The sequence below is a fragment of the Ahaetulla prasina genome, chromosome 11, assembly GCF_028640845.1.
Source record: "Ahaetulla prasina isolate Xishuangbanna chromosome 11, ASM2864084v1, whole genome shotgun sequence".
NCBI classification, from domain to species: domain Eukaryota; kingdom Metazoa; phylum Chordata; class Lepidosauria; order Squamata; family Colubridae; genus Ahaetulla; species Ahaetulla prasina.
Genome location: NC_080549.1, coordinates 24,149,081 through 24,175,498, shown reverse-complemented (window position 1 = coordinate 24,175,498; position 26,418 = coordinate 24,149,081). Strand labels below are relative to the sequence as shown.

Sequence of the window (26,418 nt, the reverse complement as noted above, 5' to 3'; positions counted from 1 at the left end):
TTCCAAGCTAAGGGTGCTGAATGGCCTGTCTCCAGGTTGCAGTGTCTCCTGTAGACTTTTCGATCGGTTGCTGTGCAGTGTTTGATACCCAGCAAATGACAGACAAGATCATCAGGTGGATAATATTTCAACCAGGGAATTCATCTGGACTTCAGATTCAAAAGTTGGCATCCACTAGCTGAGTAAAATCTGTAGGGACTCTTTTACCTTTATCTTTTCAGATTCCAGTATGTGGATTCCAGGGATCTGGAGCATTTAAGGTAGCAACTGTCTGCACCTGGGGTTACCGGAATCTGGTTTTGATTGCATGCTACTCTTCTCTTGTTGTTATTCTCACTTTGAGAATTACTGTCCCAATGGATTGGAGCAGTGTGTAAATACTCTTAATAAAGTAAAAGAGCAACATCAAAGGCCTGGAGACTAAAATATAGGAAGGTTGCAGGATTTGGGTTTCGTTAATCTAAAGAAAAGAAGAATTAGGGGTAACATGATAGCAGTATTCTAATATTTTAGGGACTGCCACAAAGAAGAAGGGGTGAAATTATTCTCCAAAGCACCAGAGGGCAGGACAGGAAACAGTGATGGATGGAAATTAATCAAGGAGAGAAGCAAAAATCCAAGCGACATTTAAAAACAAAGTATGCTGGCTGTTGAAACTTTTCAAAATCAACTAAATTCAGGCAGAAAAGCTAAGAGAGATGAGGAGACAGAAATGGTATACTCCTGATACTCAAACCAAGGAGGAGAAAACTTATTAGAGAATTGATCTATTGACAAATCCATTAAATGCTGCTAAATTCTGTTCAAATATACTGATAGAAAGCACTGCATCTGAATTCCTCCTCCTCCTCCCTCCCTCTATTTGATTCATGGACTTCACTTGGTTTCTTTGCTCTTTGACTATAAATAAGGGTATAGATATGGCTTACCATCAATAAGCTGAGTTGGACTATCACAGGAGTGCTCTAAAAACTGTTGAGCCTGCCTAGACTTTATTCCAAAGCTGCAGCTCCAATTTCCAGAGCCCAATTACTCAAGAGTAATGGCTACTCCTGAGGAAGCCGTCCTTTAATGGCATCTCTCCATGTAGCTTCCTGCTTCATTGCCTCCCTGCTCTTTAGCTTTCAATCTAATGGCATCAACACTCTTGTGGGTTACGTAGAGAAAAATGAAGTTAGTGTTTGCAGATCAGGACTTAGAAACATGGAATTATTAGTGCCTCATCACTGATCTGGGAGTCCAATCAGAACTTCTTGATGGTTGCATCTTCAATGGGATCTCATCTCTCTGAGACCTGACTCACAGTTGGAGGATAAGGCTGAACCAGATGCAGGATGTTTTGTAGAACTGTCTACCTCAGATTTCTATTTCCAAGCTTAACTAGAGGAAAGATTGTACCCAGACATGTACTAAAACCCAGAGATTCTCTTCTGCTTGTTCCTCCACTATCCAAAGGCTGCTGTTGTGGTTTTTCAAAACAAGTGGTCACTTTACCAGGACAAGCAAAATATTTTTAAGAATTCAAGATTGTATGCTTTCTGCTTCAAGAGCTCCTTTCCTTCTAGCCTCTGGCTAGATGGTCACATAAAATGGCTGGTTGAGTGGAGTCCCTGGTATAAAAAGGAACAATTGCTACACAGCTGCAATTTTGCATGCCAGGTTTGGAAGGATTACGTATGTTGTTTTGTCTTTTAATGTTATCCCCTAAATCCAAGGACAAAGTATTTATGAGCACTGAAGAAGGACTTACATAATAAGATCAGTGCAGCTTTATTCTTCAGATGCCACCAGAACTGATTGGATTGGTCAACAACTGCCAGGGAATTTGGCTCCAATGATTTGTTCCTTAGGTCTACCGTTCTCCATAACTCAGCCTTTCCTGTTTGCTCCTGTGCTTTCATCCTGACCACATTAGTGAGGTGTCCGACATAATCAGCAAACTAAAGGTGCTTTTCAAAAGGCAAACTGGACTTTCTTGGCTTTTTTCCTTGAAAACATTTCATTTCTCATTCAAGAAGCTTCTTCAGTTCTGACTGAATGGTGGGGAATGGAAGGATTTATATTCTTTGCAATCATCTGGTCATTTGCTCTCTGAAAGTTGTCGAGGCCACTTGGAAGTTTAGATGTATCCTCAGCATCACCTGAACCAGGTGGTGCAAATGGGTGTGGAACCTTCTTGGGATTGCCGAAAGGACTGGAGGTAGATAATGCCATATCCCTCCTCTTCTGTTGTGAGAGGGCCGTTCAATGTTAACATAAAGGACCTTTTTGACCCCTCTTTCAAACCAGTGGTCCATCTGTCCAGAGTGTGACAAGTTCACAGCAATTCTGAGCATTGACGTCCACAGATTTTCAAGTTGCCAAGATTGAGAAACACTGTTCCAGATGCTGGGTATGCTGACCCCAACACAGTTGGACGTAAAGAGGTTGAGATAGGCCAAGAATATTATCAACCTCCCAACACCCCCGTAGATGTCCTTAGCAACCATGGCTGAGTTTACACAGTCACGGCAGGAGTTAAGGATGCAGAGTGTAAATCCTGTAGTAGACATATTAGCATGACTAGCACCTTAGATTCTGCAGTTGCTGATCAATGTCACTTTCACAGCATTTACAATTGAAGCTACTTATCTGAGTCTAGCCCATGAAATGTTCACTATTGAGCTCCTTAATATGTGTTGGTATTCCTAAAAAGCCATGGCGGTGTAGTGGTTAGGATGCAGGTTTGCAACTGATTCTGCCCACTGCCAGGAATTCAATCCTGACCGGCTGAAGGTTGACTCAGCCTTCCATCCTTCTGAGGTTGGTAAAATGAGGACCAAGATTGTTGGGGGCAATATGCTGACTCTGTACACTATTTAGAAAGGGCTGTAAAGCACAGTGAAGCGGTATATAAGTCTAAGTGCTAGTACTAGAGAGAGGTTCTTTGTTCTTTGTGGGATGGAGCTCTGATACTTCAGATTTCAACTTTCACAACCTTTGCCATTGACCAGGGGCATGGGGGGGGGGAACGGCGGGGGATACAAACATTCAAGTGACAATGGTTTAATTGAAGCCCTGATCTCTTCTTTACATGATGCATATCAAAAAGACCTGGGACTTCTATGCAGCTGCCATATTCATTTTTTTACCCAGATGTCTCTCTCCTTGACCATGCTATTGATATGCTTGATTTGAATTGGATATCTGATTTGATCCTCAGTGTCATCTCCATAAGTACCTGGTGATGACACATCACACCAACTTCCTTACCCCTTCTGATTTTTTTTTTTTTCATGGATTGGAAGAGACTTTGGAGGCCTTCTAGAGACATATCAGCACCACCAATATAAAAGTGACAGAAAGTCTTGACTATAAAGCCAACAACAAGAGCCCTATGGAAATTGTTCTAGCCATGACATTGCCACCCAAATTGAGATCTGGATTATAGAATACAGAATAACAGAGTTGTAGGGGACCTTGGAGGTCTTCTAGTCCAACCCCCTGCTCAAGCAGGAAACTCTATGCCAGGGGTCTCCAACCTTGGTCCCTTTAAGACTTGTGGACTTCAACTCCCAGAGTCCCTCAGCCAGCACAGCTGGCTGAGGAACTCTGGGAGTTGAAGTCCACAAGTCTTAAAGGGATCAAGGTTGGAGACCCCTGCTCTATACTATTCTGGATAAATGGCTCTCCAAAACCTCCAGTGATGAAGCACCCAGAACTTCTGGAGGCAAGCCATTCCAATAATAAATTGTTCTCCCTGTCAGGAAATTTCTTCAATTTATCTTTTCCTCTGCCTCCTTCTTATCTTTCCTGTGCTACCAGAATGAATGAATCGATCAACATTACCTTTAACGAAGACATAAAGCTTGGCTCTCAGTTCTTCCGCGAATGGGAGGTGGTCATAAAAGCAGGTGAAATAGCCGGTGTCATTGGCTATAGCTCGGTTAACTCCAATTGTGCTGCAGGAATACCATGGTTTGTCTGAACATTTCTGCTTGTGAATATGCCACCGTTTGCTGTGGGTGATCTGTTCATCTCCAGCTTGCCATGTCAAGCCATGGGAGCCCCTGGCAAGAGAAAGTACCATTCCATCAGTTTCAGGCATAACATAAGATTCTGCCAGGCTACTGGACACAACCACATGGCAGTTTGCCGCCTGGTGAAGAACAACCTTGGCCTATGTGGAAATCATTCAGGAGACTATACTCCAGGGTGGGAAGATCAAAGGACAATATAAGAAAATGGGACTTCCCTATGGAAAATAACTCCAAGAAGAAGAAGAACCCACCTCACACATGCTATGGTATATACTGTGTCCTTCAACACAGGGGTCTCCAACCTTAGAATAGAATAGAATAGAATAGAATAGAATTTTTATTGGCCAAGTGTGATTGGACACACAAGGAATTTGTCTTGGTGCATATGCTCTCAGTGTACATAAAAGAAAAGATACGTTCATCAAGGTACAACATTTACAACACAATTGATGGTCAATATATCAATATAAATCATAAGGATTGCCAGCAACAAGTTATAGTCATACAGTCATAAGTGTCTTAAAGTTGCCAAGGTTGGAGAGCCCTGCTTCAACACGCACAGAGGAAAACCTCATGCTGGGAAAGAAAACAGGGCCCAAAACAGGACAAATGTCATTTAGTTTTAATCCTATTTATTCTACACTCTTTTCCATGTGCTACATTTTCTATGACTTATGTTATACCTATTTTATTTGCCCAGTGTTGGGCAAATATATGTCTATAATTTGTAGGTGTTTCTGACATGAATAAAGAAGGACATAACAGGGATACCTAGATTGGTGAACTAAGAATCAGGAAACCATAAGTTGTAGACCTCCCTTATGTGCAGAAATTGGCCGAGTGACCTTGGGCCAGCCCTCCCCTCTCTCTCAGCCCAACTTACCTCACAGGGTTGATGTGGTAGACAAAAAGGAAGAGGTGGTATACACAGAAAGAGTGCAGAAAAAAGCAACAAAGATGAACAGGGGGCTGGAGACTAAGACATATGAAGAACCATTGCAGGAATTGGGTAAGTCTAGTCTAGTGAAAAGAAGGATTAGAGGTGATATGATAGCAGTCTTCCAAAATTTGAGAAATTGCCACAAAGAAGAGGGGGTTAACCTATTTTCCAAAGAAGCAGGAGAAGAAGCAATGGATGGAAAGTGATCAAGGAGTGAAGCAACCTAGTACTAAGGAGAAATTTTCTAACAGTTAGAACAATCAACCAGTAGAATGGCTTGCCTTCAGAAGTTGTGGGTGCTCCATCACTAGATGCTTTTAAGAAGAGATTGAACAGCCATTTGTCTGGAATGGTATAGGGTCTCCTGCTTGAGCAGGGGGTTGGTCTAGAAGACCATCAAAATCCCTGCCAACTCTATGTTCTACATCAGGGAGAATTGTGTAGGCTACTTTGAATTGTACATAATAAAGTTGGGATGTGAAATCTAATAAGAATAAAAAATCAAGAGTGGTATATGTTGAAATTCCACATTAAAGAAAATCTGATTAAGCAGTGGAGTAAAGTTTGTGAAACCAGTTTGAGTTTGACCATGCTTCACAGCAGGGGTGTCCAACCTTGGCAACTTTAAGACCTGTGGACTTCAACTCCCTGTGGACTTCAACTCCCAGAATTCCCCAAGCTGGGTCCACAGGTTTTAAAGTTGCCAAGGTTGGACATTCCTGCTTTACTGCATAGTGATGTGTTTTCTATGTCCAGTGGAGGTTTATTGGCCACAACAGAGCATATGCTCCCATATATATATATATATATATATGCTCCCATATATATATATATGTAGATCTTTGGTTATTCGGGTTTTCTCCCGCGTAAAATTGGAAGTGTCTTGGCGACGTTTCGACGAAGTCTCATTCGTCATCTTCAGGCTTCAGCTTCGTTTGCTGGGAGCAAAAGCACGAAGCTGAAGCCTGAAGATGACGAATGAGACTTCGTCGAACGTCGCCAAGACACTTCCAATTTTACGCTGGAGAAAACCCGAATAACCAAAGATCTACATACAAACACCATGAAACCTCAGAAAACAAATATATATATATATATATATATATATAAAGTAAAGGTATTATATATATATATATATATATATAAGTTTATATATATATATATATATATATTTGTTTTCTGAGGTTTTCACGGGTGTTTGTATATAGGTCTTTGGTTGTTCGGGTTTTCTCCCGCGTAAAATTGGAAGTGTCTTGGCGACGTTTCGACGAAGTCTCATTCGTCATCTTCAGGCTTCAGCTTCGTGCTTCTGGGAGCAATGTGTGATTGCAGCTGTTTCTTCCTTTTTAACTGCTAGTGGGGGTTTGAACTGATTGGGTGGGAGCTTGGCTGTGCTCTGATTGGATGGGGTTTTTTTGTGCTCTGATTGGCTGGGGGTGTGTCCTGTTTGGGTGGGGGCTTGGTTGTGCTCAGTTTAGTCTGAGTTGCAGGGGGATTTGAGCTGGTGAGCTGCACTGCTGCTGTTTGGCTGATGTTGCCTTAACACGAGGAATGACACCAGACCCACACTCACGAGGTCCACACAGGATGTCACCACCACACATCCACCCAGAAAGCAGACCCAAACCCACACTGATCAGGAAGCACGACCAAGGACCAGAAGCCAGACCGCAGCTGCAACATCAGCCATTTCAAACCCCTCCAATCCATACATGCAGCAGACTGACACCCACTATGAAGATGTAGCACGACCATGAACACGAAGCCAAACAGCAGCAGTGCAGCTCACCAGCTCAAATCCCCCTGCAACTCAGACTAAACTGAGCACAACCAAGCCCCCACCCAAACAGGACACACCTCCAGCCAATCAGAGCACAAAAAAACCCCATCCAATCAGAGCACAGCCAAGCTCCCACCCAATCAGTTCAAACCCCCACTAGCAGTTAAAAAGGAAGAAACAGCTGCAATCACACATTGCTCCCAGAAGCACGAAGCTGAAGCCTGAAGATGACGAATGAGACTTCGTCGAAACGTCGCCAAGACACTTCCAATTTTACGCGGGAGAAAACCCGAATAACCAAAGACCTACACACACACACACACACACACACACACACACACACACACACATATATGCTTATACCTCCTAATATTTACTCATATATATGTTTATATACTATATAATCTTTTTATATGATGTTGTGACAAAATAAATAAATAAATAAATATAAAACTGCCTGGTGCAGACAATTGTTTCAGTATTACCCCTTCTTCCTGGAGTCCCCAGGAATCAAACAAAGATAAGAGTTTATAAGGCAAGGAGGCAGGCTGTACAACCTTTTGGAAAACATTAGGAGAAAGTAATTCAGAGTATCAATATTGTACCTGTCTTTAGAGCAGTTCCTTTGCTTTGTTTTGGCCAATATTTAAATGCTACCCCTTTGTATGATTCTAGAATCTTTCCCTGGCTCATCTGCCTGTCCTCTGTTCCTGTCATTTGGTCCCTGGAAAAGACATGACTGCTTTCAGGAATGAACCATAGGTACCCTACTTGCATACCTGCATGCTTTAAAGCAAGGCTGTCTGAGGAACTCTGGGAATTGAAGTCCACAAGTCTCAAAGGGACCAAAGTTAGAGACCCCTGCCCTAGAGAATATTTTAGATCTTCCATTCCTCCTATCTCTCTTCTGTGGTCCATTAAGGGACATCAGTATTAGTAACAATTCTGCTAACCAGCTAGGAGCCATTTTTAGTCTCTCCTGGCTATTCTCCTCTGACTTTGTAATTCTTATCACAAGTTTTCCAATAGTGTTAGTTCTGACTAAACAAGTGCAAAAGGACAATTCATACTTTAAATTTCAGAATAGATGCCATCCTTGAGAGGAAGACTTTTTCTATCTTGGTCCTGACCGTGACAAATTCTCCTCCTTCTCCTCCCCCTCCCCCTCTCTCTTTCCTTCTCAGCAATTGGCCAAGATGGGGCTGGATACTACCTGCTGCTGCTCTTTCACTGAATTTTCAACATAAAGAGTTCACGAAACACTTATGACTCACGTTGATTGCAAAATGGATTTATTTGGCATCCAGTTGCATAACTGTATTACCCACTATCATGTTCTTTCATGTTGAAGAAGATCCTGTAAACTACCCATTTTGCTGCCACTAAATCCTGCAATCTTGTCTTCTTTCAGCAAGGTTGTCACAGGTCAGCAACTTCTGAAGCTGCTTCGGGAGATAAATTAACTTGTTCAAAGGTTCTGGGGGATTAAAGTGTGCGAGTGCTGTCTTTCTTTTCTGAAATGCAGTGGGCTGTTGGGAAAGATAAGCAGAGCAATAACAATGCCATTGTATAGTGTTGGGGTGTGTGGGTCATAAAAGCCAGGATGGTGGCTATCACCATGCAAAACAGAATGGGACAACTTGCCACGGCCAACTCGCTGTGGGACAATTGGCCACAGGACAATTCAACAATTCATTTTAATTATTTAAAATAATTAATACATTATTTTAACTTTTGTCATTCACATTTCCTTTTGTTCCTCCTTTGGCATCCTTTTTTAAATGACGCTATTCCATCATTTCTTCAATATTAGTGTAGCTCTTGTCCCACAGTGAGTTGTTGTGTTGTGTTGTGGGTTGTGTTGTGTTGTGGGGCAACAAATTTCCAGTGTTGAATGCTCCAACACTGGAAATTTTTAAGAAAATGTTGGATAACCATCTGACTGAGATGGTGTAGGGTTTCCTGCCTGGGCAGGGGGTTGGACTAGAAGGCCTCCAAGGTCCCTTCCAACTCTGTTGTTATGTTATGTTATGTTAAGTTGGCCATGGCGAGTTGGCTGTGGCGAATTGTAGCCCTGCCCAGTTTGTACATGTATTGCCGGGCTTTAATTGTAGGACCCTGACCGCCATCCTGGCTTTTTTGACTGTCCCTACCATGGACGCCCCTGCACTATTAACTTTAGAGAGAAATCATGATTACTGTCCATTGTATTGCAACAAGTCGGCTTGTTTGAAGTTGCTGCAATATTGCTATAAAATACTGAAAGGCACTGCAGGAAAAGAAATGCAGGTAGTTCTTGACTTATGGCAACAAATGGGACTAGAATGTTCTTGATAAGCAGGATGGCTGTTAAGTGAATCACATCTGATTTTACAACCTCTTTCCCCGCCCCCTGCAGTTGTTAAGTGGATCACTGCAACTGTTGAATGAATTATGCAGTTGCTAAGTGACTCTGGCTTCCTTCATTGATTTTACTGACAAGAAGCCACCCAGGAAGGATGCAGATGGTAATCATGTTATAAATACATGACAGTTGCCAAGTCACCAAATTTTGATCCTGTGGCTATGAGGGTGCTGAGACTATTATAAATATGAAGACCTCATGTAAGTCACCTGGACTAGTTCCTGCAGTTTTCTTGGCAGATTTTCAATAGTGGTTTGCCATTGCCTTCTTCCCAGGGCTGTGTCGTGTCCCACTCCTCCGCTGATGGCCGGGTCAGGGAAATCCAAATCAGGTGTGCCTCTGCAGCTCTGCCAAAGTCCTAGCAAAGTCCTCAGGGCAGGCAGGAGACCAGAAAGTGACTTCAGCAAGATATGTTTAGACTTTGCCTGACTCAGAGAATGCCAGAAAGCAGATCCTTTATATAGGCCATGGGGTGTGGCTCCATGACTCAGCACTTATCCAGGCCTGCCCCTCCCTTCCTTCTGTTGCCTCCACCTATCAAGTCTTCTGACGCGAGGGTCACTCCAGTCGGCAGCTGTTGGTAATAGACCTCCCTCAGGCTCACATGCTGTGGAGGAGGGGGAGGGGTCTAGTTGCTCCGTTTGCCTGGGCATGGAGCCAGAGCTGGGGGCTGGAGGTATTTCTTCCTCTTCAGCCTGTCTGGGCATGGAGCCAGGGCTGGGGCCGGGAGGCATACTAGAACATTCCTCCGTGTTCGGAAGCAGATAAGAAGACCCCGGCTGAGGTGAGATTGGACGAGACACAACAGGCTGAGAGAAAATGACTGGCCCAGGATCACCCTGCCAGCTTTTGACTAAAACTCACTGTTTCCAGTTTCTAGCATGACACCTTCACCACCACACCGAAGTGGTTATCTATCGTGTATCTATCTTATCCCAAAGTCTGTTTCAGCACTTTTTGCAAATCTTCCATCCTGCATAGACATTCTTTATGGACTATTTTTTTGAAGGTCGGTCTGGAACTACATTTATTTTTCCCTCTGCTCAAGTTGTGATTTTTAGGCTTATGTCTCAGATCCTAGAAGGTATTTCAGAATAAGAGAATAATAGGAGTTGGAAGGGACCTTGCAGATTTTCTACTGCAACCCCCTGCTCAAACAGGAGATGCTATCCCATTTCAGAAAAGTGGTTGTCCAATCTTTTCCTGTGTTTCCAGGTTCCAATGATGGAGCACCCACAACTTCTGAAGGCAAGTTAGTCCACTGGTTAATTGATCTCACTGTCAGGAAATTTCTCCTTACTTCCAGGTTGCTTCTCTCCTTGATTAATTTCCAGCCATTGTTTCTTGTCTTGCCTTTTGGTGCTTTGGAAAATAGGTTGATCTCGCCTTATTTGTGGCAGTGCCTGAAATACTGGAATACTGCTATCATGTCATCCCTAGTCCTTCTTTTCTCAAGACTAACCATACCTAATTCCTGTAATATTTCAGGACAACATCTCCTAGAAATCTAAATTTCCACTTAGTTTGGAATGCCAAGAATGCCAGGTATTTACCTGCAAGTAATGCTGAATGAATCTCCAGCTTCCACTATAATATAGTCACGATTGATGTTCAATTCAGGTTTCATAAGCCTTTCTTGCTTCGCCAGAGCTGAGCCAGATGGAGGGAGGGAGAGGGAAAGAAAGGAGAGAGGGATTAGATGAGAGCAGTTCAATTTCAACTATTTTTGTTCCTTATTTTTCATGCTAAATAACAGTAATTGCATAGTGGTTTTCTTCAAGAATTATAAAATAGAAAGTTATTCTACTTTATTGCTTGTTTATGAAAACAGAAATAACCTTTAACAGTCATTCCATCCTAATTTACAGTGCGTTTCTCCAAGATACACATCTGAAAGAATGAAATCAAAAGAATAACCTATTCACACACTACCCTGTTTTAAAATGTCCAATCTTAGCATTGGAATATGAATTTTCCCTTTAGTTATGTAAATTTGCAGTCGGTGATATTCCTATTGGTTAGTAACTACAGATACATGTTAGACAATCATCCATCAGATGTAGTAAACGTCATTTCACATCTCCAGATAAAAATACTAGGTATATAACCATTTTTTAAAAATCAAAATTAGCAACAAAAGAAATAAAATAACCTATTCTTTGTCAGTCAATTTTGATCCTAGCTTTCTATTTATAGAACATTCAAGAGGGCTGAGATTTAAAAACTAAAGAATTGCAGAAAGAGCAATACAGAATGGGAAAACCTGACAATTAAATATGCAGAGACAAATGTCATTGACAGGGTACAGTAATAGAATAGAATAGAATAGAATAGAATTTTTTATTGGCCAAGTGTGATTGGACACACAAGGAATTTGTCTTGGTGCATATGCTCTCGGTGTACATAAAAGAAAAGATACGTTCATCAAGGTACAACATTTACAACACAATTATGAACACTATAAACTGTTCTCATCCGTTGCTTTCAGGTGGAGAATTGTCCTGCCAAATAAATCTGAAAACTACCATGAATTACTTCCTATTTATTTTTGTGTTCAACTTCTATCCCATTGTTTCCTTCAGAAGTTCATGCTGACATATGTAATGCTACCTTCTCCTATAATGTCACAAGCAATCTTGTGCAGAAGGCATGGAGGGAGGGAGGGAGGGAGGGAGGGGGGAAGGGAGAGAGGAAGAGAGAGAGGAGAGAGAGTGGGGAAAGAGAGAAAGGGAGGGAGAGAAAGAGAGAGGGGGAAAGAGGGAGAGTTTGTAAATGTCCTAATTCATGTTTTGCTAACTGTTACATTCTCCTCCAAACTCATTTCTGTGGTTCTTTATGTTTATAAAACTAAAATGAACGGTTCGGCATTATGTGAAAATGCAACCACATTAGCTTATTCAAGGAATCACAATTGTCCGGTACAAGGCATCAGAATGATACTGTGAATTGATTAGAGAAGTATCTTTATTGCTACTCGCCCATTCACAAGAATCTCACCAGACTAACCACACTTTTTTGAGAACAACCAGATAAGCACTCGGGGGATTTGGGTTGCCTAGGGATGAACCCCACATCTCCATAAAGATGACCACACTTGAAGCAATACAGATATTGAAACGGAACTAGTGGGTTAAGAAGCCAGTTGTAAATCATCTCAAATACTTTGCAATGCATTCCCAGCCATGTGCACCATGACTTCATCAGATGCAAATGCTCTGATTTGTATTGGTTGCCAATAATGTCAGGATGTCCTGACAGGTGTGAAATATTGACTGGCTGAATGCCTATCAGATAGCCCTGAAGAAAGTGCAAATTTAGGCTGGCATTAAACTGCTATCCAAATATATAATCTGGACAGGTTTTTTTTTAATGAACATGTGAAAGTGAAACGAATTCAAAAATACAGTAAAGCTCCTATGTCAGTTGAGATATAAATCCATATTTCTTTTGCCATTAAAATAATCATTCAGAAGAAAAAGAAGTAGGGTGGAAGAATCTTGTCTATGGTTTCCACCAAGAACCCCGCAGTTCTCCTCCTCCTCCTCCTCCTCCCCCAAACCCTACTGCCTTCTAACACTGATAATATTCCCTAGTTGGGTCATGAAACATCTGCAAGAAAAGATAAGAGTGCACAAAAAGACTCCACAGTTCAGCCCTGGCCGGCAAACATTCTCTTCTCTCGGTGCCTCCTAAACAGGCGTTGCTGGTATGTAAAAGATTGGACGGTGTTGATTGCCCAGGTTGCCCTCGCTGGTTGCCCCATGGATAAATGTAATATCTAGGTTTGTGTCCAGCCATCATCTCTGAACCCTCCTCCCAGCTAGATTCCCTTCTAGGTACAAGCCAGCAAACTTTCTCCACCTTATCTGAGATCCTCAATTTATTTCCAATGAAACTTATTTACATTCAGTCTATAAAAACATATCCTGTTTCATGCACTGCTGAAATGGGAATGCCCCTCTTCTGTGGCTTGTCCTTCTCCAATTAGATTTGCTCTGCAGAGTCACCAGCGATGGGGATGGGAGCTCCGCTTTCAAAATATTTGCTTTTGCTGAAATTATTACACGCCCCCCACGGCCCCCTCTTTGCGGTCCTAACAAACCTAACGGCCCTATTTAAATGAGGCCAGGATGGATCAGAAATACGCTGTGTTTCCCCCGATGGCTTTGAAAGGGCCATTATGGGGACTGTAAAAATTATTTTACGTGTTCTATCTCAGCCAGAATAATTAGGACCAGTAATAAAGACTCAGCTGTACAAATCCAAGTCATAATTCTGTGGGAATGCAGGAAAACACCCCAGCAGAATTTCGATGTGTCCCTGCAAACACACGCCTTTGCCATGTGATCAGAAATGTTTTTAAAAGACTTCAGCAGAGAACTGAAAAAGGAGGTGAGCATGGCTAGGTTTTTCTCCAGCAAGAGGGAGGAAGGAGTGTAAAGCATTAGTACCGCTTTATAAAGCCTTAATAGGACCAGCCTTGGAATACTGCATCCAGTTTTGCTCACTATATTATAAAAAAGATCTAGAGACTCTGGAAAGAGTGCAGAGAAGAGCAACAAAGATGATTGGGGGTCTGGAGGCTAAAACATATGAAGAACGGTTCCAGGAACTGGGTTTGTCTAGACTAGTGAAAAGAAGGACTAGGGGGTGACAGGATATCAGTTTTCCAATATCTAAGGGGTTGCCACAAAGAAGCTGGGGTGGGTGGGTTTCAATCTATTCTCCAAAGTATCTGAAGGCAAGACAAGAATCAATGAATAGAAACTAATCAAGGAGAGAAGCCACCTAGAACTAAAAATTTCCAGACAGTGAGAACAGGGGAACAACTTTCCTCTAATGCTTAAACATTAGAGACTTTCAAGAAGAGACTGGGCAGCCATTTGTCTGCAAAGATATAGGGCCATGATGGCGAACCTGTGGCACGTGTGCCACAGGTGGCATGTGGAGCCGTATCTGTGGGCATGTGAGCATTGCTCTAGCTAAGCTCCAGCGTGCATGTGCGCACCGGCCAGCTGATTTTCGGGCCTTCCGGGCGCACCAGAAGTCGGGAAATGGTCTGTTTCTGGCCTCCGGAGGGCCTCTGGGGGATGGGGAAGGCCGTTTTCGCCCTCTCCAGGCTCCAAGAAAGCCTGTGGAGCATGGGGAGCATGGGGGGTGGTGCGCGCATGTGGAGTGGCATTGAATTATGGGTATGGGCACGCATGCACGTAACCCCCCTGCGCACTCCCCGCTTTTGGCACACAACGGCAAAAAGGTTAGCTATCACTGGTATAGGGTCTCCTACTTGAGCAGGGGGCTGGACTAGAAGATCTCCAATGCTCCTTCCAACTCTGTTCTCCTGTTATTGTTTTTCAGTTGTAAAACTCCATGCTGGACTTCAGAGAGTTGACCCACAGTGGGTTTTCTTCATCTGACTCCCATCCTTCTTCCCATTTCTCCCCCTCTTTTTAAAGCAGAAAACAAAAACCAAAAATTTCCTCTTTTTTCCTATCTACAGAATTTGTTTTCCGTATCTTCATTGGCAATTAAAACTGGCGAACGCATCTCTGCCTCTCAAGTGAAGGCAAACTGACCTATTTTCATGTTTTTCAAACCAGTCCACCAATTGAAAGCTCGTTTCTAGGCAGAATTTATAGCTCCCTGACTTTTCTAATTTAAAAAAAAAAAATGTTTAGAGTCATGATAATCGCCCCCAATTCTAAAGATGGAACAGCATACAGGTGATCCTTGACTCACAACCACAGTTGACCCCAAAATTTGTCTTCCTAAGTGAGACATTTGTTAAGTGAGTTTTGCCCTATTTTATGACCTTTTTTTGCCACAGTTGTTAAATGAATCACTGCAGTTATTAAGTTAGTAACATAGTTGTTAAATGAATTTGGCTTCCCATTGACTTTGCTTGTCAGAAAGTCGCCAAAGTGGATCACATGACCCCAGGACACTGGAACCGTCATAAATATGAGTCAGTTGACAAATGTCTGAATTTTGATCACGCGATCAATCCATGCGGATGCCGTAACAGTCGTTACAATGTCATTTTTTCAATGACGTTGTAACTTTGAATGGTCATTAAATGAAGGTTATGGTTCATAGTTATGACAAGCTCAGAAAAAGTTATTTATGATCCACCCTCAAAATTATGACCATTGTGATTGCATGTGATTTCAATTCAGGCGCGTGGCAACCAATTTGCATTTAACAACGAGTGCAGTGATTGGTGACCGCACTGACTTACGATGGAAATTCCATTCTCAGTTGTGGTCAAAAGTCAAGGACTACTTGTATAGCACCAAAGAAATCCTAACATCACAAATGACAAGAACAAAGAATCACATAAAGAAAAACAAGGATGAAACCCAAACAGGTAACCACAATTGGTCAGCTGGGAACAGTTTGAAATCAAACAGATTGAATTTGAGTTTGCAGCAACATTTGGGGCAAGAGGCACCTGGGGAAAAAAGCAATCCATGAGAAGATACTTATTATGGTCAGGTTTGTCATCTTCCCTACAACTCAGAGTCCATCACAAGGTTGCAATCCCATAGGCCAGCTTGGAAAACAGCCATTCACTTCACATCTATCCAGGTTAACCTTGAGAATGTCTAGAGACAGGAAGGGTCCAGGGTCCCTTTCTGTGGCCTGGCCATTACTGATCCCTTTATCAAATCACTTAGTATTTATTTATTTATTTATTTATTTATTTATTTATTTATTTATTTATTTATTATTTATTCAATTTGTATACCGCCCTTCTCCCGAAGGACTCAGGGCGGTTCACAGCCAATAAAAATGCATATAAAGGTAAAGGTAAAGGTTCCCCTCGCACATACGTGCTAGTCGTTGCCGATTCTAGGGGGCGGTGCTCATCTCCGTTTCAAAGCCGAAGAGCCAGCGCTGTCCGAAGACGTCTCCATGGTCATGTGGCCGGCATGACTCAAAGCCAAAGGCGCACAGAACGCTGTTCCCTTCCCACCAAAGGTGGTCCCTATTTTTTCTACTTGCATTTTTATGTGCTTTCGAAACTGCTAGGTTGGCAGAAGCTGAGACAAGTAACGGGAGCTCACCCCATTACACGGCAGCACCAGGGATTTGAACCGCTGAGCTGCTGACCTTTCGATCAACAAGCTCAACCTCCTAGCCCCTGAGCCACCGCGTTCCCCCCCCAAATGCATATAATACAAGTTAAAAAATAATATAAAAAACTGATTCAATAGGTGGCCTAAAAGTTGAAATAAAATTAAAAACCTCATTTAAAAACCCCATTTAAAACTAAAATTTAAGCTAACCCTGCGCGATGGAACAAAAGCATCTTCAGTTCGCGGCGAAAGGTCCGGAGGTCGGGGAGTTGACAAAGCCCTGGAGGCAGCTCATTCCAGAGGGCAGGAGCCCCCACAGAGAAGGCCCTCCCCCTGGGGGTCGCCAGCCGACATTGTTTGGCCGACGGCACCCAGAGGAGGCCCTCCCTGTGGGAGCGCACAGGTCGATGGGAGGCTACTGGTGGTAGTAGGCGGTCCCGTAAGTAACCCGGTCCGATGCCATGGAGCGCTTTAAAGGTGGTGACCAACACCTTGAATTGGACCCAGAAGACCACCGGGAGCCAGTGCAGACTGTGCAGGAGAGGTATCACATGGGAGCCACGAGGTGCTCCCTCTATCACCCGCGCAGCCACATTCTGGACCAGTTGGAGCTTCCGGGTACCCTTTAGGGGGAGCCCCATGTAGAGAGCATTGCAGTAGTCCAGGTGGGATGTAACAAGGGCATAAGTGACCGTGCAGAGGGAAACCTGGTCTAGAAAGGGATGCAACTGGCGTATCAGGCGAACCTGATAAAAAGCTCCCCTGGCGACGGCCGTCATATGTTCTTCTAAAGACAGCCATGCATCTAGGAGGACGCCTAGATTGCGGACCCTCTCCGTGGGGGCCAACGACTCACCCCCAACAGTCAGGGATGGAATCAGCTGGCTGTACCGGGCTGCCAGCATCCACAGCCACTCGGTCTTGGAGGGATTGAGCTGGAGCCTGTTTCTCCCCATCCAGACCCGTACGGCTTCCAGACACCGGGACATCACTTCGACAGCCTCGTTGGGGTGGTTAGGGGTGGAGATGTACAGCTGAGTATCATCAGCGTACAGATGACAACTCACCCCAAAACCACAGATGATCTCACCCAGCAGCTTCATATAGATGTTGAACAGGAGAGGCGAGAGGATCGATCCTTGTGGCACCCCACACAGGAGGCATCTTGTGGACGATCTCTGCCCTCCTGCCAACACCATCTGTGACTGGTCAGAGAGGTAGGAGAAGAACCACCGATAAACGGTGCCCCTCCACTCCAAGTCCCCCGAGCCGCCGCCGCAGGATACCATGGTCGATGGTATCAAAAGCCGCTGAAAGATCTAATAGGACCAGGATAGAGGAGCAACCTCTGTCCTGAGCCCTCCAGAGATCATCTACCAACGCGACCAAGGCCGTTTCTGTGCTGTAACCGGGCCGGAAGCCGGACTGGAATGGGTCCAGATAGACAGTTTCATCCAGGTAGCGGGGGAACTATCATGCAACCACACTCTCAACAACCTTCGCCACAAAACGAAGGTTGGAGACAGGACGATAATTTGCTAAAACAGCTGGATCCAGGGACGGCTTCTTGAGAAGGGGCCTCACCACTGCCTCTTTCAAGGCGGTAGGGAAGACACCCTCCACCAAGGAAGCATTGACAATTCCCTGGAGCCAGCCTCGTGTAACCTCCCGGATGGCCAGTACCAGCCAGGAGGGACACGGGTCCAATAAACATGTGGTTGCATTCAGTCTCCCCTCAGGAGCCACAGTATCAAACTCCTCCCAGATAGCAACCCCAAGACCTGCCTCTTCCACCCCACCCGGCTCTACCCAATCTAAGTCCAGACCTTTCCGAATCTGAGCGATTTATCGTGCAGATATTGTCCAAACTCCTCAGAATGCCCATGTAAGGGGTCCTCCACTGCTCCCTGATGAAGGAGCGAGTGGGTCACCCTAAACAGGGCGGCTGGGCGGTTATCTGCTGATGCAATGAGAGTGGAAAAACATTTTTGCCACTCTAATCGCCACCAGATAGGTCTGATTTTGAGACCTTACTAGTGTCCGGTCAGCTTCAGAACGGCTGGTCCTCCAGTTACTCTCTAGGCATCTTCTCCAGTGCTTCATCTCTCTCAGCTCCTCGGAGTACCAAGGGGCTAGTCGAGATTGGCACCGGGTCAGAGGCCGCAGAGGCACGACGTGATCTAGAGCCCCAGCAGCCGCCCTATCCCAGGCGGCGACTAGATCTCCAGTCGAGCCGTGGGCTGAATCCTCAGGGAATGGCCCAAGCTTCATTTGGAACCTCTCTGGGTCCATCAGGCGCCTGGGACGGAACCAGCGAGTTGGCTCCGTCTCCCTGCGGTGAGGGTTCGCGGTTCGAAAGTCGAGCTGAAGGAGCGAATGGTCTGACCATGACAGGGGTTTAATAACTAAATCCCCTAACTCCAGATCATTCAACCACTGTCCAGAGACAAAAATCAAGTCCAGAGTGTTTCCACCGATGTGAGTGGGACCATTCACTAACTGGGTCAGGTCCAAGGCTGTCATGGAAGCCATGAACTCCCGAGCTAACACGGATGCCACTCCAACCGACGGCAGGTTGAAATCCCCCATGACCATAAGTCTGGGGGTCTCAACCGCCGTCCCAGCGATCACATCCAGCAGCTCGGGCAAGGTTTCTGTCACACAGCAAGGAGCCAGGTACATGATCAGCAAACCCACCTGCTTCCCCAGGTCCCACTTCACAAGGTTTTTTTTGTTGTTGTTTACATTTATACCCCGCCCTTCTCCAAAGACTCAGGGCGGCTTACAGTGTATAAGGCAATAGTCTCATTCTATTTGTATATTTTCACAAAGTCAACTTATTGCCCCCCAACAATCTGGGACCTCATTTTACCTACCTTATAAAGGATGGAAGGCTGAGTCAACCTTGGGCCGGGCTTGAACCTGCAATAATTGCAGGCTCTGTGTTCTTAATAACAGGCTTTACCAGCCTGAGCTAAACCGGCCCCTCACATGTGAGGTTGTGAGGATGTGAGTCACAGGTGGGACTCACATCCGGCTATCTGTGGCACAGTGATCTCCCTCGGCTCTAAACTCTCATTAATAATAACTGCCACCCCCCACCCCTACCCTGGGCCCTCGGCCGATGGAATGCACGGAAACCCAGTGGGCACATTTCTACCAGGAGAACCCCCCCTTCCGTGCCCAACCAGGTCTCCGAGATACCCATCAGGTCCGCGCCCCCCTCTTTTATAAGATCAAAAATGAGGGGGGCTTTATTTACCACGGACCTGGCATTGCAAAACATCGTTTTGAACTGACCTGCTCTGTGTGGACGAAATTGAACATGATTCGGTGATACTGGAAGAAGTAAACTCACAACCAATACAAAGGCTAGGAGTGGCGCAAAGAGCCATAGAAAGAAACATGCTCAGCATCACAAGACAAGTTAGACCCACACATGGATTAGAGAAGAAACAAAAGCATACAATCCATCAAGAGAGTAAAAGAAATGAAATGGAAATGGTCACATAGCAAAAGAACTGACCAAGGCAGTCATAGTATGGATCCCACTTGATAAAAAGCATTCATGAAAGAGACCTAAAACAAGATGGATCTATGACATCAGCAACTACTGCAGGCCCAACTGGCAAAAGAAAGCTCACAACCATAATAGTTGGAACCAAGCAGAAGAAGTCTTCATCCTGCAGTAGACAGACAATGGCTAGAGTGAGGATAGGATGGAATAGAAAATAGAACAGAACAGAATGGAATAGAACAAAATTCTTTATTGGCCAAATGTGATTGGACAAACATGGAACTTGACCCCGGTACATAAGCTCTCAATGTACATGCAAGCAATGTGATAAATCATGATCATAATCATAAAATACAATCATGATAAATCATAAAATACAACAACCAAATGATGACGGAAGAAGTGCCCTGTCTTAGTGGGATGGAAAGACTCCCTTTATTGCGATTGTGGAGCTGATATGCAAACTATTAAGCATATTGTGCAAGATTGCCCCACGACCTCTGTTCTCTGGGTCCCCCTGGATGATCTGCATGAAGTAATGCCAGAGGCAATCGCCTAAATAGCTGAACTTGACATCCAGTTAGGAGGCCCTGGGCCCTGCCATACCCCCATAGAAGCTTTGTTTATATTTACATGGATTGTGTATATATGTTTATTTCTAATGTTCTCATCATATGCTAAATAAATAAATAAGTAATAACCACAACTCCTGAACGCCATTAGAGAGGTAACTTCAGCAGACCCTTCCAGGACCAGATATTAAAGGTCTAGAAAGCTTCCTCACAAATGATTATAATCATGACAATAATACACATGAGATCACTTGTAAGAGGTGGAACTGGTTGGCCAAAAGAATATCCATCGGGTACAGTTGTAAACAAGGATCTGTGTGTCCTTGGAGAAACTTGAACCAAATTGCAACCAGACTTTAGCGTGTGTGTTTTTTTTGCTTATTCCCCATCCCACCCTGCCAAAAAGTTGAACAAAACCATACTGGATAAATACTCAAAAAATGGGGGGGGGGGTAATGAAGTGAACTGATTTGCCCATTCTCATTTCACAATCCTAGAAAGCAGATCTTGCTGTGCTTCACAAAGCAGATGATGATATACAACACATTGAAGCCATCCAACCTTTAGTTTGAATCTCCTCTGTTGTGTTCTGATAGCATTATTGTTCACCAACTGGAAATTTGGCCTTGGAATAGCAATAGCAGTAGCAATAACAATAGCACATAGACTTATATACCACTTCATAATGCTTTAAGCACTCTGTAAGTGTTTTACAATGTTGCTCTGAGTCAACCTTGAGCCCATACTGCATTCTAACCACTATGCCACCAGAACTCCTTATCCAGTCCTTTTGCTTGTCCCCAAAAGTAAATGGCCTAGAGATGTAGGTAGGTAGGTAGGTAGGTAGGTAAGTAGGTAGGTAGGAAGGAAGGAAGGAAGGAAGGAAGGAAGGAAGGAAGGAAGGAAGGAAGGAAGGACGGGACCCCAAGTTGTTCTGCGTTTCTGGTCCTAACAAGTAGTGTTTGTTTGTTTGTTCAATTTCTATAACCCCAAATCTCAACCAATGGCTAAGGATGGCTTAGAAGTGTTGACAAAATGAACACTGCACCATTACAACCAAGGATCCCCATCAACCCTCTAATCCAAGAATAAAAGGGATGGCATTTGTCTCACAACCTCCCATTACAGGCTGAGTCATTGCTGCAACTTCCCAGCCCGGCCTAAGCACTGAGACTGAGATGTACAGGCCTCCTGACTCTCCCATCACTACCCAAGTGGTTCTGCATCCAAGTACTAACCAAGCCTGACTTGCTTAGCATGCTTGCCCATCCGAGGTCAGCCAGGGGCTGGTGCCTGCAGAGACCTCAATCTGTGAGCTATAATCTTCTCCCTTCCTGTATGTCATCCAAAAGGCACTTTGGCTTCACAGCCCCCTCCAGACCAATCCTAGCTAGTGAGAACATCATGGTCATGCTTCCCAGAAAGTCTGTGCCAACAGATTCATCACTCTGGGTCTCTGTGATGTACCAGCAGTGTGAAGAAAGGATCAGTCCGCATGAACAAATCCCACTATAAATTTTCTGCAGCCCGACAATTGCTTTGGTGCTGTCTTCACCAAAGTTAATTTCCCCTTGCAAATCGAGCTCTGTCTTGTAACCCCAGAGTTTATCCAAGCATGTAAAAAAAGAGAAGACATTCACGTTGACATGATAATTAAACCAAGACAGCTCTTCTGAGAGCCTCTTAGTGTCAACCACCCAAGCCATAAGTCTACAGGAGACATTTCCAACACATGTGCTTCTCAGAAACTTTAAACAGCCACTTGATGCCAAGCACAACACAAGCAAGGCAGATGTTTATTCCTCCTCCCAAATTGCTGGATTTCAAATAGTATCTGGTGGAGAAGGCAGCCCAGGAACATGTGCTATGGAAACAGCCTGGAAGCACCTCAGCTGAGTCTTGTTGATGATGAATGACCTGAGAAGATGGACATTCAAGCTTGGTGATCAATGACAACAGGAGGAAAAAAAGTGCCCTGGGACATTGACCACTGGGGTTTAGTGGTATCTGACGCCTGGAATGGCTAGGACAGGTATAAATAATACAACCTGCATCTTGGAGTCTTTGGAACTCTCTGAACTTACTTATTTGCTTACAGACATTTCATTACCATACTAGGTAATAGTAATAGCAACAGCACTTAGACTTATATACCACTTTACAGCTCTGTCTAAGTGGTTTACAGACTCAGCATATTGCCCTCAACAACCTGGGTCCTCATTTTACTGACTTGGGAAGGATTGAAGACTGAGTCAACCTTGTAACTTGATAACTTAGAACTCTGCCGACTCTAACGTGACCTGTGTTTAACACACAGAATCATTTATTGCAATGTCCTTCCTGTTAAAGACTACTTCAGCTTCAATCGCAATAATACAAGAGCAAACAATAGATTCAAACTTAATGTCAACCGCTTCAGACTTGATTGCAGAAAATATGACTTCTGTAACAAGGTTGTTAACGCTTGGAACTCACTACCTGACTCTATAGTCTCTACTCAAAATCCCAAAAACTTCAACCAAAAACTGTCTAGTATTGACCTCACCCCATTCCTAAGAGGACTATAAGGGGCGTGCATAAGAGCACAAAAGTGCCTACCGTTCCTGTCCTATTGTTCCCTTTCATTATATCAAATTAATATAGTTATTGCAGACTTTTACTTATATATATGTTTTTCTTTTATGATGCATTATTGTTGTATGTCGATGTTTGCGTATACTATTGTGACAAAATTAAAAAAAACTTGATAAAAAGCATCCACAAAAGAGACCTAAAAGAGGATGGATCAATGACATCAGCAAGTTTTATGGGCCCAATTGGCAAAAGAAAGTTCGAGACCGTATCGGTTGGAAACATGCAGAAAAGGCTTTCATCCTGCTATGGCTAGAATGTGTTGTGGTCCGCTGGCAGTCTGCAGAGCTGGAAGCAGAGTTGGACAGTGAGGAGGCTGGGGAGGAACAGGGGCCAGTCTTGGAGTCTGGGGAAGGCTCGGACAAGGGCTCTGTCGGAGGCAGAGATGGGGCCAGGACCATCTGGGAGTTATGTGCTGCCTCTGGAGCCTCCAGAGTTGGACATCAGTGAGGCAGAGGAACTGGAGGAGATGATTGGCCCCTCCCATAATACATAAAGGAGGAGCAAAGGCACGTGAGCCTTTGCAGGAAGCAACATTGTTCATTCTGGTCGGTTTAAATTCTAATGCTCCATTTTGACTCTGAGCTTCATGTGGCCTTGCAAAGCTAATTGCCAAGTAGATCTTTGGCAGTGTGTCAAGGGAGATAAAGGTGGGTGCTTATCAGCCTTATCCCGAAGGACTGTGTCAAACTTCTGTCGGACTCTTTATCAACTTTTTGTGACTCATTACGGGTTGTGAATGAACAAGAATTCACAGCCGTTGAAATAAAAAGAGGGTTTTTGGGACTAATCATGTGCGTTTTACTGTCTCAGGAAGCCTAGGTCAGAACAGAATGATGATGATACTGACTAGGTAACATCATCAGTGAAAGGGAATGTGGGGTTTGCTCCCTGTTTAGAGTCTTAGCTTGTCCTGCCAGCATTGGTGAAGTAAAGCAAATTCAAGAAGGCTAGAGAATTCTTGGAAGCTTGGCATTCAGACAAATCAGTCATTAGTAGACACATAAAACTAAACCACATCTACACACCAACAAAAAGCTAATAAGGAAACAAAAAGGCCACAACACATCCCCATCAATGCACAGATAAGCAGGGATTAATACCAGACAAACAAGTAGGAAACAATATTTATTTATTTATTTTGTCAAACACAACAGTATATATATAAGTATAAGCATGAAATAACCATATAAATTGGATACAATCAAGGGGAACATTAGGACAGGAATGGTAGGCACGCTGGTGCTCTTATGCACGCCCCTTACAGACCCCTCAGGAATGGGGTGAGGTCAATAGTTGGTAGTCTTTCGTTAAAATTTTGGGGATTTTGGGAAGAGACCACAGAATCAGGTAGTGCATTCCAGGAATTAACAACTCTGTTTCTGAAGTCATATTTTCTGCAATCAAGATTGGAGTGGTTCACATTAAGTTTAAATCTATTGTGTGCTGGTGTATTGATATCCTAATCCTACCAAGGAGAAAACCGTACTCCATCAACACTTGCTAGGGAAATCTGGGAGCTGAAGTCCAGCTATCTTAAAGTTGCCAGGGTTGAAAACCATTGATTTAGATGGTCAACAATTATAGGGTGGGGGGAATGGGGAGGAATGGGGCTGGTTTTTGTTAGACTATCTTCCCTATTGCCTGTTATTTTTCTCTGCGCTCAACTGGAATCTGGTGTGCCCTCTGCTCCTTTGTAAAATGCTATGCACATCTTGTTATCCATTATAAATTTGAAGCTGGAGACAGCCAGGCACTTGTAAATATGCAGCACCATGTTTAAATATTTATGTCTAAACATATTAGAGCCTCTTAATCTGCATTCTGCAATTAGGAAAAGATACGCTTGCCAGTACAGGTCTACATCCCCCTTCTTTTCCACCTGTTCCATTCCAAACAAAATGGTAAAGCAAAGACATCCAAACCACTAAACTTAATAGTTCTGCTGCTTTTAGAAAACATTTGTTTTCCATTACCCTGGACTTTTCTTCGCTGCGTTTGCAAGACTTAATTGTCTGTGAGAATTTTGTTTGGCTCCAAACGACCCCCGTGGCTTTGGAGGACTAAAAGGAACCGTTTCTAATTCTGCACTGCCTGGTTTACAGTGTTTAAACCTCATTGCCTTTAGTATAAGGGGTCTGGGCTATACCATGTAAGACCGATGGTCATATTAAAAAAAAACTGTGTCTTGGATCTTGTATAGAACTGGACTCAGATAGTCTTTCAAAACTCCTTTCCAAATGGATAGGCAGAGAACTGTGCAAGGCAGAACTGCGAAAGATACACAGAGTGCCCAGAAGAGCAATAAAGATGATTAGGGGACTGGAAATTAAACCATACGATGGACAATTGAAGGAAGTAGGTATAGCTAATCTAAAAAAAGAAGGCTTGGGGGAGACCTGATAGCTATCTTCCAATATACAATAGAATATACAATATACAAATAGAATGAGACTATTGCCTTACACACTGTAAGCCGCCCTGAGTCTTCGGAGAAGGGCGGGATATAAATGTAAATAAAAATAAATAAAATAAATAAAATAAATACTTCAAGGGCTGTTACAGAGAAGAGAGGGTCACACTATTCTCCAGAGCTATTCTGGTCCTGAGAGCACGACAAGAAATAATGGGTAGAATATCATAAAAGAAAGATCCAACCTAGAACTAAGGAGAAAATTTCTGACAGTGAGAACAATTAACCAGTGGAATGGCTTGCCTTCAGAAGTTGTGGGTGCTCCATCGCTGGAGGTGATGAAGAAGTAGAGACTGGACAGGCATTTGTCTGGAATGGTATAAGGTCTCCTAACTTGAGCAGGGGGTTGGACTAGAAGATCTCCAAGGTCATTTCTGACCCTTTTATTCTATGTTCTAGGTGGGTCAATAGTGCTAACTTCTGCAGAAAAATAAATCCTTATTCATGCCATAACTGCAAGGGTAGCCTCAATGTTAGAAAATATTTTTTTTTTAAATTACTAAAACATATGAAGAATGGTTACAGGAATTGGGTATGGGCAATCTAGAGAAAAGAAGGACTAGGTGGGTAGCAGTCTTCCAATATTTGAGGGGCTCAACATATTTTCCAAAGCACCAGAAGGCAAGACAAGAAACAGTGGATGGAAACTAATCAAGGAGAGAAGCAACCTGAAATTAAGGAGAAACTTCCTAACAGTGAAAACAATTAATCAATGGATCAGCTTGCCTTCAGAAGTTGTGGGTGCTTCAATACTGGAGTTTTTAAAGAAAATACTGGACAGCCACTTGTCTGGATTTGTATAGGGTCTCCTGCTTGAGTAGGGGGTTGATCCCTTCCAACTCTTTTATACTGTTATTCAAAGGCATTTGAACTTGAAAGTTGTCATCTTGCAAGCACCTTATACTTTCACCAGGAGTTGACATGGAATGCAGAATCATCATGCTGGAAAACATACGTCAACAGTTCTGGGCCGCCAGCCTCAGGCACCATGTTTGCTAACACA

General features: G+C 43.6%; 1 protein-coding gene across 4 annotated transcripts in view; it reads right to left on the bottom strand.

Annotated features, from left to right (window-relative positions):
- The window catches only part of LOC131205061 (vascular endothelial growth factor receptor kdr-like), a 210,691-nt gene that overhangs the window by 138,372 nt on the left and 45,901 nt on the right, over positions 1 to 26,418 (bottom strand). For all 4 annotated transcript variants that reach the window (XM_058196910.1, XM_058196911.1, XM_058196913.1 and 1 more), the window contains exons 2-3: positions 10,697 to 10,793; positions 3,829 to 4,049 (exon numbers count right to left, since the gene is read on the bottom strand). In XM_058196910.1, the coding sequence (XP_058052893.1) occupies positions 3,829 to 4,049; positions 10,697 to 10,793 (318 nt within the window). The remainder of the gene's footprint in view (positions 1 to 3,828; positions 4,050 to 10,696; positions 10,794 to 26,418) is intronic.